Below are 20,832 nucleotides of genomic sequence, written 5' to 3'. Positions count from 1 at the left end.
TAACACAATTTATAAGAAATGAAATATCAGACAAAAAACGAAAAAGGTTAGGCAAAATCTCACAACAAGAAGTGATAGAGCAATTATATGAAAAGAAGCAAAAATTACAAGCATTGGACCAAACGACTTAGAAGACACAAGAAAAGTGAAAATAGAAGGAAACAAAACCAAACATTCAACACAAACCAAAAGAAATTCTATCAGACAATAGATAACACACACATTAAAATAGACAACCCACCAAACATAACAGACATGGAACACTTCTGGGTCAACATATGGTCAAACCCAGTACAACATAACAGGCATGCACAGTGGATACAAGCAGAAACAGACACATACAAGATGATACCACAAATGCCTGAAGTGATAATTTTGCAACATGAAGTCACGCGAGCAATTAATTCAACGTACAATTGGAAATCCCCTGGAAAAGATAAAATAGCAAATTTGTCGCTAAAGAAGTTCACCTCAACACATTCACATCTAACTAAATTATTTAACAGTTACATTGCAGACCAATACACATTCCCTGATACACTTACACATGGAATAACTTATCTGAAACCTAAAGATCAAGCAGACACAGCAAACCCAGCAAAATATCGCCCCATAACATGCCTACCAACAATATACAAAATATTAACTTCAGTCATTACACAGAAATTAATGACACATACAACACAGGACAAAATTATAAATGAAGAACAAAAAGGCTGTTGCAAAGGAGCACGAGGATGTAAAGAGCAACTAATAATAGATGCAGAGGTGACATATCAAGCTAAAACTAAACAAAGGTCGCTACACTACGCATACATTGATTACCGAAAAGCTTTTGATAGTGTACCCCACTCATGGTTACTACAAATACTGGAAATATACAAAGTAGATCCTAAATTGATACAGTTCCTAAACATAGTAATGAAAAATTGGAAAACCACACTTAATATCCAAACAAATTCAAATAATATCACATCACAGCCAATACGGATTAAGCATGGACTATACCAAAGAGACTCATTAAGTCCTGTCTGGTGCTGCCTTGCTCTGAACCCACTATGCAACATGCTAAATAATACAAAATATGGATACAATATTACTGGAACATACCAACACAAAATCACGCATTTGCTATACATGGATGATCTAAAACTACTGGCAGCAACAAATCAACAACTCACAACTCAACCAATTACTAAAGATAACAGAAGTATTCAGCAATGATATAAATATGGCTTTTGGAACAGACAAATGTAAGAAAAATAGCATAGTCAAGGGAAAACACACTAAACAAGATGATTACATATTGGATAACCACAGCGACTGCATAGAAGCGATGGAAAAAACAGATGCCTATAAATATCTAGGATACAGACAAAAAATAGGAATAGATAATACAAATATTAAAGAAGAACTAAAAGAAAAATATAGACAAAGACTAACAAAAATACTAAAAACAGAATTGACAGCAAGAAACAAGACAAAAGCTATAAATACTTATGCTATAACAATATTGACCTACTCATTTGGAGCAGTGAAATGGAGTAACACAGACCTAGAAGCACTCAATACACTTACACGATCACAATGCCACAAATATAGAATACATCACATACATTCAGCAACAGAAAGATGCACATTAAGCAGAAAGGAAGGAGGAAGGGGATTTATCGACATAAAAAACCTACATTACGGACAGGTAGACAATTTAAGAAAATTCATTAAAGAACAAGCAGAAACTAGCAAAATACACAAAGCAATCACTCATATAAATACATTGGATACACCATTGCAATTTCATAGCCACTTCTACAACCCTTTAGATCACATAACATCAACAGATACTAAGAAAGTAAATTGGAAAAAGAAAACACTACATGGCAAGCACCCGTATCATCTAACACAGCCACACATTGATCAAGACGCATCCAACACATGGCTGAGAAAAGGCAATATACTCAGTGAGACGGAAGGATTCACGATTGCAATACAGTATCAAACAATAAACACCAGATATTACAACAAGAATATTATTAAAGATCCCAATACCACAACAGATAAATGCAGACTTTGCAAACAACAAATAGAAACAGTAGATCACATCACAAGCGGATGTACAATACTAGCAAATACAGAATACCCCAGAAGACATGACAATGTAGCAAAAATAATACATCAACAACTTGCCATACAACATAAACTAATAAAACAACACGTTCCCACATACAAGTATGCACCACAAAACGTACTGGAGAGTGATGAATACAAATTATACTGGAGCAGAACCATTATAACAGATAAAACAACACAACATAACAAACATGACATCATACTCACCAATTAAAAAGAAGAAATTAACACAACTAATCGAAATATCCATACCCAATACAACAAATATACAGAAGAAAACAGGAGAAAAAATTGAAAAATACATGCAACTGGCTGAGGAAGTCAAAGACATGTGGCATCAGGATAAAGTTGACATCATAACAATTATACTATCAACTACAGGAGTCATACCACACAATATCCACCAGTATATCAACGCAATACATCTACATTCCAAACGTATGTATACAACTACAGAAATCTGTAATTATTGATACATGTTCATTACCCGAAAGTTCCTAAATGCAATGTAACATATAACGTACAGTTAAAAGGAAGTCACGTTTGATCAAGGTCCGCATCACTTTCCATTTTTGACCAGACATAATGTCTGAGAAGAGAAAGAAGAAGAAATAATAATAATAATAATAATAATAATAATAATAATAATAACGTCTGAGAAAAGAAAGAAAGAATAATAATACAGAAAAGAATGTCACAACACACGTCACAAGATCGAGGGCAATCTCAGTCCTATGGATACATTAAGAATAATAATTATAATCAATATAAAAGAGATACTTACTGTGCTAAAAGTAACTATGGAGGTACCGTTAACCAAGTAAATTGAGATAGTGCAATAAAGCCAAATCGTAAACGTCGATATGGAGACGTGAACGTGCATAGTGGTAATACCAATAAGCGTAACATGTATCCGGAGGATGATCCTAATTGTATTCGACCATGGGAAGATAAGAAGCATAATATTGGTTGGGACGATGGAAAATATACACCAATACCAATGGGCGATGGAGCATCAAATATGTGACATGATAGACATCGTAAGTCGGACCATACTGGGATCGTGGAAGCACATGAACCACCACCAATGATCCAGCAGGAGAGATTAAACTAGAACCGGTCACCGAATGCCTTCCTATGATGACTGGAAAGGAGGAGGAGGGCAAGCATCATTTTGAATTAAATGTAATAAGGTATAATAATGATATGGATGTAAGGGATGAATTAATTGATGAAAAACCTAATGTTTTTAACAAGTGCGGACAAAATTCACAGGCAATAATTCCAGCAAGCACAAATAACGTTAATGTTGAAGTACTGGTTGATACTGGCACGACCATTTGTGTCATGACGCCGGACTCTTTAAAACACATAACCGAGGGGTAAAAGAGCTCACATTTCCTGTCACAGGATGTACCGTGTCTGGCGCGTTCAGCGCAAAAAGTCTTAAAACAGGTACGTGTCGATGGTACAATACGGGGAACTCAAATAGAAAGCACATTTCTGGTTGTTCCTAAAATGACAGTACCATGTATTTGGGGCTTGGTCTTTTTAGGTGAGACCGGTGCAATCACTAATTTGAAGGAAGGTGAATGTGTATTTAATTCCAATGGTAATATTTTGATAGCCACAATGATAAATGGCAGAATAGTTCCCAATCAATTTTGTCTGAACTTAAATGGTGAATTATGTCGGTATCAATTATGAAACAGTAGATGATACTTACCTTATAGAATGTTCTGAAGAGACGATAAGTAAAGTGTCACTTCGGGAAAAGGTTTTGGAGTCAGAATGCTTACCTGTGATCCAAAATGGGCGAAATATACTACTTATTGTACCAATGTTTGCAAGTTTTCAGTAAACATCCTGTTGTGATTAAAGATTTTGAATACACTATAAAGACGTATCCGCATAAACCATTTTGTCGTACATCCTATTCTATACCTTGGACAAAGAAAGAGGTAGTAAGAAAAGAAATCAATAAAATTTTAAAATGGGATATTATTGAGCCCTCAGATTCAGAATTTAGTAATCCCCTCTTGGCGGTAATTAAACCCAACGGTGACATCAGATTGGCGTAGACGCAAGAGAGATATACAAGATCATTATACCTGTACAAACCAGACCCGAGAACTTAGAGGAATTGATACAGTAATTTTATGGTGTTCGTTTGTTAACTCCCTTGGACATGCGTAGCTCATATTGGCAAACGAGAATATCGAAATAATCTAGAAAATATACTGCATTCGTTTTTCTAGGCCAGAGTTACCAGTTCAAATTCATGCCATTTGGATTGAATATAAGCGGTGGTGTTTTTATATCTGCATTGGACACTGCACTTGGCAGAGACCTTTTCAATAATGTTACTTTAAATGTGGATGCTTTGTTAACTGCTTCTGAAACCTGGGAGGAACACCTGGATTTATTAAGAAGAGTTTTCGCAAGACTTTTAGAGTACACAGTTACTGTAAATTTGATCAAATCCAAGTTCGCACGTAAAAAACTAAAATTCCTTGGATATACAATTGCTCCTGAAGGGATAAAACCAAATCCTAAAAAAATGTATGCGATTAACAGATGTCCATATCCGAAGAATGGAAAAGAATTAAAGTCTTTTACCATCGGTTTACTTCCTTTTTTTCGACAATTTTTACCCAATCAGCTAGTCAGCCAAGACTATTTGTTACGGCTGTTAAGAAAAACTGTCACGTAAATAGTCTTAACGAAAATGATTCAAAAGTAGTGTTAAGATGTAAGAAGAAGGTCCATTGGACTTCAACGTATTTATGTTATACGAAGAAAGGTTATGTTAGCCGTAAGAAGGTTTTATTTAGTAATTGTCTGAAGAATTATTAATTTTGTAATGTTATAGATAAGTATGTAAAGCAAAACGGAAGTACACTGTAACCACGTGAGCTAAAAAGTAATGACGAAAGGAAATTTAATGCAACCCAAACAAATGATGTAGTAACATGGAATAGTTACTGGAGTAATAACAGGAAGCAAACCAAGCTAACTGTCTAAAGACAATAGCTACTGTTTACGTGGGAAATGCAACTGACCACGATAACGAAAAAAATTAAATATCTCATGAGGATAAACGAACTTTTTTCATTATATTACGCGAAGAAAAAGTAAAAATACCTGTTAATAAATACCTGTTTGTACTAATTTGAAAAGCTAGCAACAATGAAATATGTAACAATGTACATACTGAAATTTAGCAAGAGAGCCTAGGGTATTGTATTAAGAAACATTTTACTGTACGTTTATGTTGGTTAATGACCAGAAATAATTGAAGAATGATGTGAAATAAAGACGCAAGGAAATATTGAAAGGAATCGGTATCTTCATGTAAGAAATTACGGACCTCGCCGAATGAGATAAACTGAAGAGTGTTGAAGGTCTGAAATGAGATTTAATCGAAGTGTATTACGTACGCTATCTACCTAGCAACTGTTAGTGAACAGTTAATGCAATTAAACGATTGTAACGGCAAATGAATAACCTAACCGTATTGCACAAGTCATAGAAGTTTTAGCAAACTACTGTATTGGAGAAATTCAAATCAACTAACGCGCCTGAGCTAACTGAATAAAAACATCATGGAAGTCAGTAATAGTCCGAAAGGTACATTAACCCCAGGAGATGATTATTTCGTAAAGCACCGAAGATTTCCATCCAATAGCTTCTTGAGGAATACTCAGCTACAGTAAACAATCGACAGCTGATCGGTCCTTTAAAGCGCGCTCTTCGCGCGACGCCACAGAGTAAATATCTCTGGAGTTAGCGTTGCGTTCTGCACATGTTGTCACCATTGAACCAGGATTGTCACGTGTTTTCGTGACTTCGCTGTGCGTGTGTGCTTTCTGCAGCGTTTGAAGTTTATAATAGCAAAAGTTTTTGTTGTGTTTCACCGTTTGTTGTAGTGTAATAGCGATGATGAATTACTGTTGTTGCTACGGATGCAAAGAAAAATATGAGAAAGGAGGGATAGTAACTTTTCATGGGTACATACCATGTGGCTCTAATTATGGTTATCATATTAGTAAGAGAGACCGTATACATTTAAAAATTCCGGAGACGCATTATAATTAAGGCTTGACTCTGTAGACCTATTTTTCTACGATTTTATGACTATATAATAGATATTACGGCTCGTACAAAAGCTTACAAACAATCGCTTCCTCTCATAAATTTACTAGTGGAAACGGAAAGGGAGTGGTTAGTTGTTTCAGCAAATGCTATCCTCCATGCATTTATCAGTGACTTGTCGATTATGTATATACATTACTCAGTCTACTATTTATTTAATAAACTGGGAGCAAGTGCGTTAAATAAATACTTCAAAGTGTCACCAGTGAAAAAAATTGTGCTTTCGGTCGCAAAAACGAGAAAATAAATATGCAGAAATAGCAGAAAAAAGGACGAATTAGCGGGGATATAATTGCTAATGTGTGGCAAATTCGGTGTTTTTCGGACACTTGCAAAAGTACTAGCGTACTGTCAAGTCGTTTTGCAAGACTATCACTGAAAAAATGTACGTCAGGCTCTGTAATACTATAAAGTGCCATATCATACCGAAAACTACAAAAAATCGAGTGCATCTGAAATGTGACACCTATCGCAAAGAAGCAGAATGTAATATCACTTTCCCTTAAGAGATACGTAGCTGTTTTATTCCCGGTATCAAATGGACACTGTTAAAATGTCTGCGCGACATATATAAGTAATCCACGACACGTACGAAAAGAATCCGTCGGTACTAGGGATGTAGTGACATTCTAAATATACAGGGCGCTATGCGGACAAACACACGACGTCCCGAGAACACGTGACCAGGCCGGCAATGTATGTTGACGAAACACAATCTATTCTGTGCATGTGAATGCTCACTCCAGAGATATTTACTCTGTGCGCGACGCAATAGATAAAGTTCATGCATACCAACTTGTGACAATGTCTTGTCAACCACTACACGTAGGCTACTTCAAAATATTAATGAACGCGTTGTTTTGACATAAACGTCATCGATTCTCACAGTGAATGCAGCAAGGAAGTTTGTGGACGATAGTGATTTAATGTTGCTAATCTAGTCGCAGTGAGAGCAACATAACTGCTTTCATCAGAGATGAATTAGCGATACTGTACAACTGCAAAGACAATATTGAGATCCGATTTGTCATCTAACCGGACTGCCAGACTGGCTGATTTGAAATTGGAATTGGGAGAGGAAGACGATGACCAGGTTGTATTCAGCCAACTATGGAATCTGATGGAGGTCGCAGCCTTGGACGTCAATGTCGAAAGCGGCTGTGATCCCTGTTTGCACAGTCGGTTTGCACAGTCGGTTGGAGAACTGAGGACATCGACCAAGAGAATGTGTTGTGTGAATATGTGATATTATTTCGAAATGTTTCTGATACAACCCAATAAACAGATTTAGAATTTATTTAAGGGCGTTTTGTCTAGGCCCTCTCATTAATCATAATTTGTTGTAACATATATGTACTTACTGAGTGAATCAGAGTGTGAGTGAATTCACAAGGACAAGTACACATCAAAATACACAACAGATAGTCCTGTTCTGTCTGGTTTCCTCTTCAAGACATCACAGTCAAGGGGCCCGTATAACATTACGGGTCGGGATTGATATATGAATTCTTGAATATCTTATTTGTATCTATCAATTGGTAAGGAGAAATTGAGATTTCGGGTATTTCATTATATAGTTCTGCGTGATTTAAGTCCCGACGCTATGCAAAGCTGACATTTAGTTACGTGCGATTTGCGATCTGTTATGTTTTATTTTCCGATAATAAATCATATTTTTCTGATTACCTTTAAAATATAATGACAAAGGTTTGAAGTACTTTGGAATAATATTTTCGTAACTATGTAGATGAAGTGACATCATTCATTTACTCTTAGAAAAAAAGTGTGTTAATTGTGCGTTTATGAACGGTCAGTGTCGGTGATCTGTGATTACGAGTCGAGAAATAATTGATTTGATGAAGTTCAGATGCACACAATCGCGTGGGGGCGAATAATGCCCTTGGAATTAATTGTAGATGTGTGCAGGTCAATTTCGTGACAGGCTAGTAAGCGTCGCGAGTGTGTCGCGGTATCAAGATTGTTTTTCGCGCTGCCGATGGTTTGCTTTAAACTCGCGAAAATACAATTTACGCGAATTCTTAATTATCGCGAAAGGGTACAATATTTGATGGTTATTCCACTTTTGATGGCCATTGTGGAGGACGTAAGTTTGGATAGAAAGATCAATTTCAAAATACAATATAAATCCTGTTGATCGAAGTAGCCTACAGTTCAATTCTTTTATCTTGGCGGCTCGCGCATGCCCAACTAGATGCGGGAGATTGCTGCGTTGCCAGTTGCACACGACGCACGCGCCAATAGAAGCAGCGCCATAGTATAGCATAGTTCGCAAGCTTACGTTTAGGGGGGAGCGCGCAGTTCATGAAGTAAAGCCACCACGGCCGCATTAACCCTTTCGCTGCTACAAAGACGTGCTCCCTGCATTCCGCGCTGTGCGCGAATTTGTCACTGCACTGCTCGCCTGTGCAGACACATCGTGTTCTGACTGCTTTGACACTCTTATCAATCGATTCCACAAAAACTATTTGTCCCAAAAATTAGATTTTTACACATCTTCTTGGCTGATACCTTCCCCCCATAAATGACTTAATTTTGTTTCGATGTTCAACGCAGTTATTATGCAGCATTAAATATAGTAAACCATTGCATGAAATTTTGAAGAGTTTGCAGAGGTAGAAGATCATAGAGTATACTTTCCGTATGGTCGATTTTAGTTGCCACAATGTTGAGAATGAAATGTGAACAAGATACCTAAATTTCATATAAAATTTACTGTATAACAATAGCTCATTTAAGTACCACATAGGTGTCGTATGTAATATTGAGAAATATTCCGTCTTTCGCGACTGTAACAAAAGTTTTATTTACACTGAGCACGTTTGGCTTTATTTTAAAGCACTTCAGTCAATCAAAAGGAAGTAGACAAAATACATTAAACAAAACTGTGGACTTACAAAAACATTAGGACTTGAATATACCGTCTATCAGTGAAGTGCTCTGAGCTACGTCAAATATAATTTGTGTGTGTGGCACACACAAACGTAATTTATTTGCTAAAACACTGATCTGCCAACACAAACGTTGAATATTGTGTTACCACAGCACAAAACTACGAAAGGTGACTTGGCAATGGAGAAGACAAAATACTGTCCACTGAAGATGCTTCAAAAGAGAGAAACGCGTCTGGTCTAAATAAGCCCCTTATTACAGTTGCAGAAGAGGAATATATTTCAGTACCATTGGTAAAATTGCGACTGTGGAACAAAAACAAGAAAGAGAACATGAGTACCATTGTGTATGTGCCATACCTTTCCCTGATTGAAGTGCTTTAAAATAAAGCCAAACGCGTCCGGTGTAAATAATACTTTTATTACAGGCGCGAAAGATGGAATATTTCTCAATATTACATACGACACCTATGTCGTACAGTTATACAGAAAATTTTATATGAAATTTAGGTATCTTGTCCACATTTCATTCTCAACATTGTGGCAACTAAAATCGACCATACGGAAAGTATACGCTATGGACTCCTACCTCTACAAACTCTTCAAAATTTCGTGCAATGGTTTACTAAATTTAATGCTGCATAATAACTGCGTTGAATATCGAACCAAAATTAAGTCATTAATGGGGGGAAGGTATCAGTCAAGAAGACGTGTAAAAATCAAATTTTTGGGCCAAATAGTTTTTGTGAAATCGAATGATAAGTGTGTCAAAGCAGTGGGAACACCATGTGTCTGCACAGGCGAGCAGTGCAGTGATGACAAAATCGCGCACAGCGCGGAATGCGGCGAGCACGTGTCTGCAGCAGCGAAAGGGTTAATGAAGAGACAAAGCACTAGAAATTTCAAAAAATTGCATTCAAACGAATATAATTCATGAAGTAAGGCACTTCGATAGTGTTTTTAAATAGTGAAAATATAAAGCTCCGCATAAGGTTTGAACTCATAACCTTTCACGTAGCAGCCCAACACCTTAACCGTTACACTAAAGCACCTCGTCCGACTACAAAGCGCCATGAGGACTATAACACGCCACGCAAAATAGTGACAAACACTGTTGGTATGACTATGAATTACTCATGCTTCGTCGAAGTACAATAGGAAATAAACAATTACCGCTGTTCTTGCTAAAAAACGGTTCGTGAGAGTGATACAAACACCTTTCCTTGCTATCGCCTGAATTAGGAGTCTTATTGCTTGTTTGGTTTAATTAATTAATAGAATATGAAGCAATTGGTATAAAGAATGCTTTTTCCAAACTTTCTATAAAAGAATGTCTGCTATCAAGACATTGCTTTTGTTCTATTACTTTATTTATGACTGAACGTTTCTAAAACTGAAGACACTCGTTCATGCTCTGCACTGCAATCGAGATGTGGCAATGTCGTTCTCTGTTCATTGGCTGACTGTGTTTTGTGACGTCAGATGCGCAGAACGAACCTAAACTCGGGCGCCAACATAAATGACGCGCACTTTCGCAACCCAAAAGCACATACGTGGTTATCAGCAGAAACAGTGTACTATTTTTCATGCACAGATTTACACTCTACATCGAAGTGTGAATGATTTGTGGGTGCGAAATAAACATTTGATTGAATAAAAAGAAATATACCAAGAACTTTATTCGTATATTTTGTTATTTCACGATCAGTGATATTTTCTTATAGTGGTGTATAGCCTTACGTATTATTAATATTGTGACAGACTGGTCGTAAGTGCTCTCGTTACGAGTAGAGTTTTGGCCCTGATTAAGAGTAGCTGGTTCTTAAGAGTCTCAAGGATTAAGTGAAGAATAAAATCACAGTTAAATAACGCTGCATCGAAACCCACTATCTTTATACTATATTAAGCTAGCTGTTCTGGAATCAGGTGGTACCGTGGCCGTGTAGTTATATGTTGTCAACAACAAACAGGTAAACACAAACATAAACATTTCTCATGCTCTGATATCGATGAGAAAAAGAAGAGACGACAGCGACGACATACACGTATACATATACAAACGGTATACATGGCGCCTTATGGTACAATACAACACGACGACGTCACGGTATATCACATCGTGCGGTACACAGTCTCAGAGCACGTGCCACGAAATCGACATTTATTGTCTCTATTAGTTTTCTTTAGAACTACTACTTAACATAGCAGGACACGGTGTTTTACCAAACGGGTATCTCGAAACTGGTGCATCAGTGGAATGATTGCTTCAATGTTCACTGTAATTTTGCCTTATCGGCATTCTAGACTGTGCGGCATCAAAGTGAAAACTTTGATCACCCCTTATACTGACATATACTAACAGTAAGTCTTTCAAGCCGTGAATGCTGTCTGCTGGAGAATGGATAATATTGAGCCCAGTTCTCATAAATAATTTTTGCACTCTGTTTTATTTAAATTACTTTGAACTGAACAAAGGTAACTTGTACACGATCGTCAAGTAAGGGCACTTTACCACTACTCTTCTTACGGTCCTGTTTAGTGACACACTAATGACATGACGTTCCCTACCCACTTTGCAACTAAGTCTAGTTATTAGTATAAATTATAAACTTTACCATTATTTAATATCATCCAACCATTATTATTGCTTTGTCTTATTGGCACATTTATATTTTCTTAGAATTTTATATTCAAATATTGCATCCATCTTTTATTTTTACCTGAATCACAAGTCGCCGAAGTGGTATCGAATATAAAAACTTGTACCCGGCGACTGGTCTACCTACCAGGAGGTCATAGACACACGTCATTTACTTTTACATGAAGTCCAGGTTTCAGATTCCTAAATTAAATCTGCTACAATTAATGGTCTCACAGGTTTACTAGCAAAATATTGCATATTACAAGAAATCATTTTTCACAATATTCTGGGAACATCTACAGAGCACAATCATTCACTTTATCTCCTTTTATCTCGAAGCAAGTGCACGCACTATGTAACATACTACCCGAGTTCATGTCGGACAATGGAATGTTGATATTTTTTGGACTGCCTTTTAACTACATTACATTTGACTCTCCACTTCGCACTCTTTTTTAAGACACTAAATATTTTTTCTGTATTTAAAACTGTTCATGGATATCAGAAAAAAATGTTGAAAAAATAACACTCTCTTCACTCTGGAAATAAGTATATTTTTTTATACTTTGCATTTATGTACAAGTGACTGAAACTTATCATATTCACTCACACGTGATTCTTTGCACTTACACAAAACCGTGTGAAATTTTCATTATTAATAAACATTTGTTAAGTATAAAAACATAGTTTTAAACACCAAATGAACAACAGTTATGGTAGAATTAATGGTACTATTGAAAATGGATGGATGGCGCATGTCTTTAGATACTACGGAATGCAAGAAAGCAGTTTTTGTCTTTAAGTTTAGTTTGCACTTCTCACGCCTGACAAAGGTAAAGCCTTTGCAGTTCGGGCATTTGCACATTGTTTTCTTCTCATTCCACACTGGCCTGTGATTAAAAGGGTTCTAATCTTATATCCTTTTGAGGTAACAATGATCCCTTATATTTGAGTCTGTCAGTATCTACTGGATCTGTGCTAGCTGGTCTATCTCGCTTTCTTGCTCTGAGACCAATTTAGTCAATATGGTGCATCAGCATGTCTGATGTTCTTTTTTTCTGTGAGTACCCTTCTGTAGAGAATCTATGAATACACTGTAGTTATACTAGTCAGAGGAAAAACAAATGTAAATACCATTGTTTGGATCTAATCTGTATATGACATCTGCCAACACTGATATCTAATAAATCTATATTTCCATATGTTAGTTGTAAACAGAAACAGCAGCAGGACATGGTACCACTCTGTCTTTTATCTTCTTTTTTGCCTTTTCATTTCAGATTTTGGCACCTAGCTGACAAAGGTGGACAGGAAAGAGACAAAACTATTGTCTTTACACAAAATGGAGGAAATGTCCAACTTATCAATGGTAGTAATGTATTTCTAAAAATACCCACATACTTCTTTCTTCAGCTCCTTTTCATTTTGAAATTTATAGTTTGGTATTCTATTTCTCTGGCATATTCTTACACATTGAATTTTCAATAGGTACACAACTACATTAATACAGGTATAATATCTATTAAAATGGATCTTGCAGTTCTGGTCCCCGGGAATTTCCCTGATGAGGTGAATAACAATGTTTTCATGTGCTCCAATATCTACTTCATTACCTAACCTGAATTCTGGATTTTTTCTTGCCCTTTGTAATTTCAATTTTGTGTGCAAAGCCCATTTTTCCGCACACAAAACAAGTTTATACCCACATTTATGTGTTTTGTTTCATATACATCTTTATGTAGTAACGTGCTTCTAATGGACAAATTTGTTTATGAATTGACAAACACTGAACAGCATACTCTTCAAATGATATAGAAGCACTATATATTTTTTACGTTCACATGTTCTTGCTTACAGACACTAATAGTCACCATCGAAAGAGAGAAATGTATGCCAGGGTGAAAACTGTACACGGAGGAGCACACACTGTTGCATCACCAACTCGGTAGCATGTTCTAGTGCCAGATTATTTTAATTAGTTTTATAAAGCAACACTGCAATGCAGTTTTCAGGGTTAACTTTGCTCTGCACATCTGCAAAGCAGCACAGTGGAGGGTTAAACCAGGGTCGGTAGGAGGCCAAAACATATCAAAATCAACTGGCATCCAGTTTTGTACCAAACAGTTTGGGGTCTCACTAAATGACTTATGGAGTTCAGACATTGCCCAAAATAACTTTCAAATAAACTTCTTCTGGAACAGTGTCTATTCTTTCAAAAACATCTAATGCAGACAGTTCTATTCTTTTAAAAAAAACATCTGATGTGAAGACTGGCAGGATATTTCTTTCCAGCAACCACAGGAATGTTCACTGGTTGATTAAGAGCCAGTAGTCATTCCTCTGGCTCACTTTTGTATATGCTATAAAAATAATCTTGTCAGAAAAGAATCTGATGTGCCCCACAGAATCATTTTTTGATCGATACAAAAGCAATTTGCAGTGACTCGCTCTCTTTGTGCTAGCAGTTTTGCTTCTCTTACCTCTGATGTGTAGGATCTGTTCCAAAGACCTTCCTCAGAAATATAAGCACTGTCAGTTTGCTTGCGCTGATAATCTTCGTCAGTGATCGCGACTGTCACCTCAGATTCACCTAAACCGGCAACTGAGCTCTTTCGACGGGTTTGGGTGTCCTCACTGTGCTGTCTTTTCAGTGACAATCCGTTGCTGGTACACTGAAATATTTGTTTCACTGTTCTGAAGCCAAATATTTTGGCAGAACTAGCTCTGGGATAAACTATGGATTTTCGGTATATCGAAAAGCGGATTACATCTGGTGCTAAGCACACGTACAAAAATTTATCAAAATATGCTGTTGTCCTATCATACTCTGCACTGTTTCAACATCTAGGCCACTCAAGGATTACTGCTGCTTACTAAGAACAACTGGCACCCAAGATTGCCAACAACAGCTGGAAGAAGAATGATGTAGTATGAAACTTAAGTTGTTTGAGTTTTAGTGATGCACCGTTTACATGTAATTTACATTTCCTTGAAAATAACTAACTTTCAAAAAATCCAAGATGGAATGTGACAATACTATGAAAAGGATAGTTGCTACTAACCATAGAGCGAAGATGCTGAGTCGCAGATAGGCACAACAAAAAGACTGGGCCTAAGCCTGGATAAAAGATTAAACTGGAAGACACATGTAGACTGGCAAATAAATTAAATTCCCTAGTTTTTGCAATGTCTATTTTACCTGGTGCCACTCACATGGCCACAAGAAAGGCAGTCTACCACAGGTATTTTGAATCTGTTGTTCAGTATGGCATAATTTTCTGAGGAAACTCTAGAAGAAGTACAAAGCTACTAATTCTTCAGAAGACAATCATTAAAAATTTGTGTGCTGCCCACAAAAATGAGTCATGTCACCCATTGTTCAAGAAATTAAAAATACTAACAATTACATCATTGTACATTTTTGAAATTTTGATTTTTGTATATAATAATCAACATAATGTTGAAAAGTTCCGTTTTAAGCATAGCTACAGTAATCATCACAAGAAAAACTTCAAATTTCTTTCACATCATTTAAAGCTTTATGCTCAGACACACTGTACATTGGGCTAAAATATATATAACAAATTAAAAGGAATAAACATGTTCACAATGGACCTTGGTTCGCTGAAAAGTTTCCTCAAAAATATTTTAATTCAGAAATGTTACTATACCATTGAAGAATTCATGGAAGACAGTCTGACACTTTGAGCAATAAAAATCTATGCCTAATATTGCGGTGTTGTCTGTGTACAACAAAGGAAATTGGTAAACTGATAATTTATAGTAAATATTGCAGTGTAGTATTTTATTGGCATTATTCTTAAAATAGTGCAAAAAGAATTTCTGTAAATCATTATACATCATACTTTTGCTAAACTTGATGTGTCTTCTGTACAACAGATCATATGATCTGTACAATGTATGTAATGAGACTAATAAATCACATTTACTGTCACAAAATAAGCTTTCAGCCAACAAAGCCTTTGTCAAAAATAGACGAAACACACACACGACCACAGTCTCTGGCAGCAGAAGCTACAGTAGTCTGGCTTCAGCTGCCAGAGACTGTGGTCATGTGTCTGTGAGTTACATTTGCTTGTGTGTGTGTGTGTGGGGGGGGGGGTATTTTTGACAAAGGCCTTGTTGGCCAAAAGCTTATTTTGTGACAGTCTTTTTGTTGTGCCTGTCTGCAACCCTGCATCTCCTCTATGTGCTAAGGTGTACATAACTATCCCTTTCATAATATTCACTTTTGAAAATTGTCATATTGCCACAAATTGTGTCTGATAGGCTTAGTCCTTCCATATGGTAACTGCACCTCTCTAGGCTCACCTCATTTACAGAGTAAATTAAAAGTACTGTTTCTCGCATCTTCAGTTTACTTTTGGACAACAGCCGCCCAGCAAATATAAAAAATTACACCAAGGGATATGTTTTTCTAGTTGTTATCATTCAGACTGCCATTTGTATTTTCCTTACTCTTAACATGTAGTTAGTGTTGTCTGAAAAAAAGAAAGCTATTTTGGTGAAGATTTAAAATTTCATAGTATCATCTGCTCAAAAGAAATAAAACCCATTAATAAGCACTTTTAATTTACGTATAAAGGTGCATACAAACTATTTATTGTGACAATTGTGTTATCAGCAAATATCACATTAGCAAAAACCTAATGAAATAACCAATTTTCAGTAATTTTTGAGATGTTTATATAAATACACACCAACTTACAACTACTTACACAGAAGTGTCAACCAAAGCAGAATGGGAGTAGTTTTACATTACTGTTGTTGACAGCAAGTATTGTTCTCTGTGTAGTTTGCACATAAAATTTTGGACTGTCAGTAGCACTTCTCAGACCATGTTCAAAACCTTTCATTTGCCCATTGCATCCCATAGTTGTGAGAGGTGTAGCATAACTGAATGAACACACAAGTCAACTACAAACCTGTGAAAGGAAATTCCTTAGGTGTATTCCACAAATCTTTCACTCTCACTATCAGAAACTTCAGATTCTGAAGAATTTTCATCTCTTTTAGAGACAGATGGAAGTGTCGCACCAACCGTCATACTTGGCTCAGCTGTTACTTCGAGTTCCTGTCGCTAGTCATCTCTGGCAAAGAGGTCATTCTCGCTGTTGCTTCTAGTTAGAATCTTCACAAATTCTTCATCTGTACAGTCACAATGGCATGCCATTTAGTCGGTCAAAAATGAAGATAGAAATAGTGACACAAATCGGATTACAGCAGCAAACTCGCACACGGCAAATGTAGGAAAGCTGCCAAACACCAAACATGTAAATACAGTTACTTGGCCCCTAAGTGTCTCAAATCTTAACACGCACACTCTCAAATGGCAGCGTGTCGTAACCTGTTGAAAGCACAGAGGCGTTGGCTTTTCGCCAAGCATAAACAGGTACAGAGGACCTAATGTCCTGACAGATGGAACGGAAAAGTGCTACTTGTAAATGTGTCCAGAGCACCTGGGAACAGCAGCAGCAGTGTGTATTAAAACGTAAAGGTTAAAAATTATACTTAAATATAATGACAATCCACATGACGGCTTAAAGGGGCTCGAGACATGGAGTTGTGATCACTGGAGTTGCTGTATTTGGTTGCTTCTTTGTGCAGTCCGACAGTGGCCTCTAGTACTGGAGGATGAGGTTTTTACCAAAATTCGTCATTTGAAAAATATGTCATCTTACATTCACAGATTAAATTATTGCTGATGAAGTAGATGTTTTTACGTCATGTAATAGACTAATATACGGGCTGTCGCATCTCTGTTGACCTGATGCTGTGACAGCATTCCTTAGCCTCTCACTTAGAAACGTCTGTCCACTGTGCTGTCATTCAAAAAATATCACTCAATTCTAAACCAAATTCAATATTGCATTTGGTTACGAGATTACTAGATTGCAAATGAGAAATTCTATTGTTTTCATGTATTAGAATACCAGATAAAAACATTACCAGCTATTAAGCAGCTTCAGAACAAGATGGTGACATTCAAATGAAACAAGGAAAAAATTAGTGAAAAATTTAATGCCTAACAAACAAAATAAATCATATTAATCTGACATTATCAGTGGTAACCTTAACATTACAAAAGACTGGACACGATTGCTAATATGGTGTGTGATCACCACGGATGGGAACGCATTCCTCACAACGTGCTCACACGCTGGCAGTTAGGAGTTCTCGCAGTGGGCACGTTCAAGTTGTCGATGGCACACGGGGACGTGCTGCAGTATGTCCCCGAGATGCATGCCACGCATGCTCGACGTGAGCGAATATCTCCTCGTTCTCCTTTCCCTGTCCTGTTTGATGTGGTTGCACATTTTTGTTCATAAAAATGAAGTCGTGCCGAGAAAGCATGCTTAAAAAATGCCCACGGCGAAGGAGTACAGTCTCACAACAATGTCGAATCGTGAGTGGTACCGTGTTCAGTGATTTGTAAAAGTGCCAAGAGCATAGGGTCTGGACCAACGAGGAACCAATGAGGATTGGAGTCGTGTGCTCTTCTCAGATGAGGCAGATTCAATTTGCACAGTGATTCCAGATGTATCCTCATGTGGTGAGAGCTGGGACCATGTAATGCACGCAGGAATGTTGTAAAACATAATGATTTTGGCTGTCCAGGTGTACGGTGTAAGGAACAGTATAGCCGCTCAGGCACACTGACCTCCAAATCTTCGAATGTGGTACACTCGTCAGTCAGTATCACTGTAACACAGTTTTTCTTCCCCACGTGTGTTTTCAGGGATGAATTTGGCCCAGGCCCCATTGTGTGCAACGGCATTGAACTGTGCAGGTGGAGGAACTATTGGTATGAGAGGGTATCAAGTACATGGACTGGCGTGCCCGTTCCACGACTTAAATCCTGTCGAGCACATCTGCACGTGTCGCAAAGATGTAGCGTATTGCAGTACATTGAGATGCACCGACAAATGTAGTGTTGGTGGACGAATGGAACACTGTGCTACAAGAACTTCTTACCAACCTTGAAGCCAACATGAGAACATGGTACAGAGCATGTGTTGCCATCTATAAATTGCAGTAATTTCAGTGTAATAACTGTCTTGTAATAGAAGTGCAAGTCCTGTTTGCCTCATTCGGTGTTCCCTTCAGTTACCTTCTGTACCATATTGCAACAGTTCATTCTACATACAGAGCAAGTTTCACTGAGTTGCGTTACTCGGCAGCGACGTCGCACAATAGTTACTTTCGTTCTTAATTTTTACACACCGGTGTATCTGGTGTTGTTACATGTAACTGACACTTTACAAGATATTGCAGCCTGTGTATCACAGTTCCTTTTATTATAAAAATCAATAGTGCTTTAATAATGTGAAAATGCGTTACAGAAATAGTACTGAGAGAAGTCGTCAGATCAAGCAGAACCCATGTGTTTTCGAGCTGTGACATAAACTGCTCGAGCCGTTAAAGTTGTACTTGACAGAAATTTGTGAAATGGTTGGAGGGAGAACAGTGACAATGGCTCACCTGAGAACTAAGATGAATGTGGGGAGGAAAGTGGTGATGAGCGGGAAATTTTGCCCCACTGCTGACGGCGGGAATATATACTGGGTACCTCGGATTTTTATGAATGTCAACCGCGTTCAAACTGCAGTTTGTCTGAAACTGATTTGTAGTCAGAACTGAACTGACTTTGCTATTGGAGAATATTATAGATTTATGCAGGAGAGAGTAAAAGGTGATAGCTGTCAGGTACAATGGGAACAAAAGGGGTGTGTCCATTGCTAGTTCCCGGCAGCCAATGAGAGAGCAGAGAGCAGATGGTAGGTTTGGAACTGAGAGGCAAAGGAATAGTCACATTCTCACATTGTTATAGATTCAAAATCCGCTATGTATTCAGGAAAAAAACAGCTATGTTCTCAGGTCTCACCAAAATCAGAAATTGCAAAATATTTGGAAGAAATAGCCAAATATTTGTGAGAACCAAGATTATAAATTTCACTCACTGCATTTTCAATTGTACTATTAAGATAATGGTGATTAAAATCAGTGATACCACATGAGTGGCTAGATAGTAAGCAAAAAGGGAGTGAACATAAAAATCAATGTAAACTTTTTTAAAACTTTATTTCCCCTTGTATTATTGAAATGTAGATAATCAATAAATGTAGAAGCATAGAACAGGAATAATGTTAACTTTTTGGCAGATACTTTGGCAATAAAACAGTTTGTAATTCTGATTAGTCACAATATTAAAAATAATTTTTTTTCAAGGTGCCTCTTGCAAAAGGCGATGTTTCTTCTTATAGTCAGAGTTGTCTTAACTGTGCATGCCTAATTCTTAAAGATATATTATCCTATTAGGTCATTGGAATCAGATGAGAGGATATGTGGTGGATATCAATAAGAAGCTGAGTTACAACTTCCAATACCAGGAACTTTACAAGCCCAATTATGTCAATTTGCAGACTGCAGGTTAAGAGGAAGTGCACACAGATAACTGTACAGAAATGCTCAAAGTCGAGCATGATTCGGTGCAATGGTTGTATCGCACTACGGTACTTAACTGTGTGCCTAAGTGCACTGATTTATGTACGAGTGGAACTTTATTTCGATATACTCACGTGTCCTCTTTCAGCTTCATCCCCACTGTCTGGCTGCTCCTCCTTGATGGCGACTTCAAGTGGCATCTCGGGCTGGAGGCAAACGAGACGTTACTCACTTACCACCTCCGTGAGACCCCACACTCTATAGCATCGCACACTACACAGATATATTCTAAAATCAAAGTAAGTACGATTAATCAAGAGGCCAAAATGTGTCAGTATAACACAACACAACACAACACAACACTGGCACATCACAAAAAAAAATACAAATAAGACAGTTTTCCGCATCAGCCTCTGAGTTACTATATCACTAACTGTTCAGACAATTTGTGTAACTGTCAGGTGGAAAATTAAGTCCTCGTACTGTCATTATTAGCACACCGACGAGCCAAGTGAAAGACAAGTTATGTTT

The 20,832-nt window shown here is 37.3% G+C and overlaps 1 protein-coding gene across 1 annotated transcript in view; it reads right to left on the bottom strand.

Annotated features, from left to right (window-relative positions):
- Nucleotides 1–20,832, bottom strand: part of LOC126484232 (uncharacterized) — a 421,255-nt gene that overhangs the window by 77,885 nt on the left and 322,538 nt on the right. The window contains exon 10 of the mRNA XM_050107648.1: nt 20,436–20,507. Coding sequence (XP_049963605.1) covers nt 20,436–20,507 — 72 coding nt within the window. The remainder of the gene's footprint in view (nt 1–20,435; nt 20,508–20,832) is intronic.

This window comes from Schistocerca serialis, chromosome 6 (genome assembly GCF_023864345.2).
Source record: "Schistocerca serialis cubense isolate TAMUIC-IGC-003099 chromosome 6, iqSchSeri2.2, whole genome shotgun sequence".
Classification (NCBI taxonomy): Eukaryota; Metazoa; Arthropoda; class Insecta; order Orthoptera; family Acrididae; genus Schistocerca; species Schistocerca serialis.
This window is presented reverse-complemented; position numbering and strand designations above follow the sequence as displayed.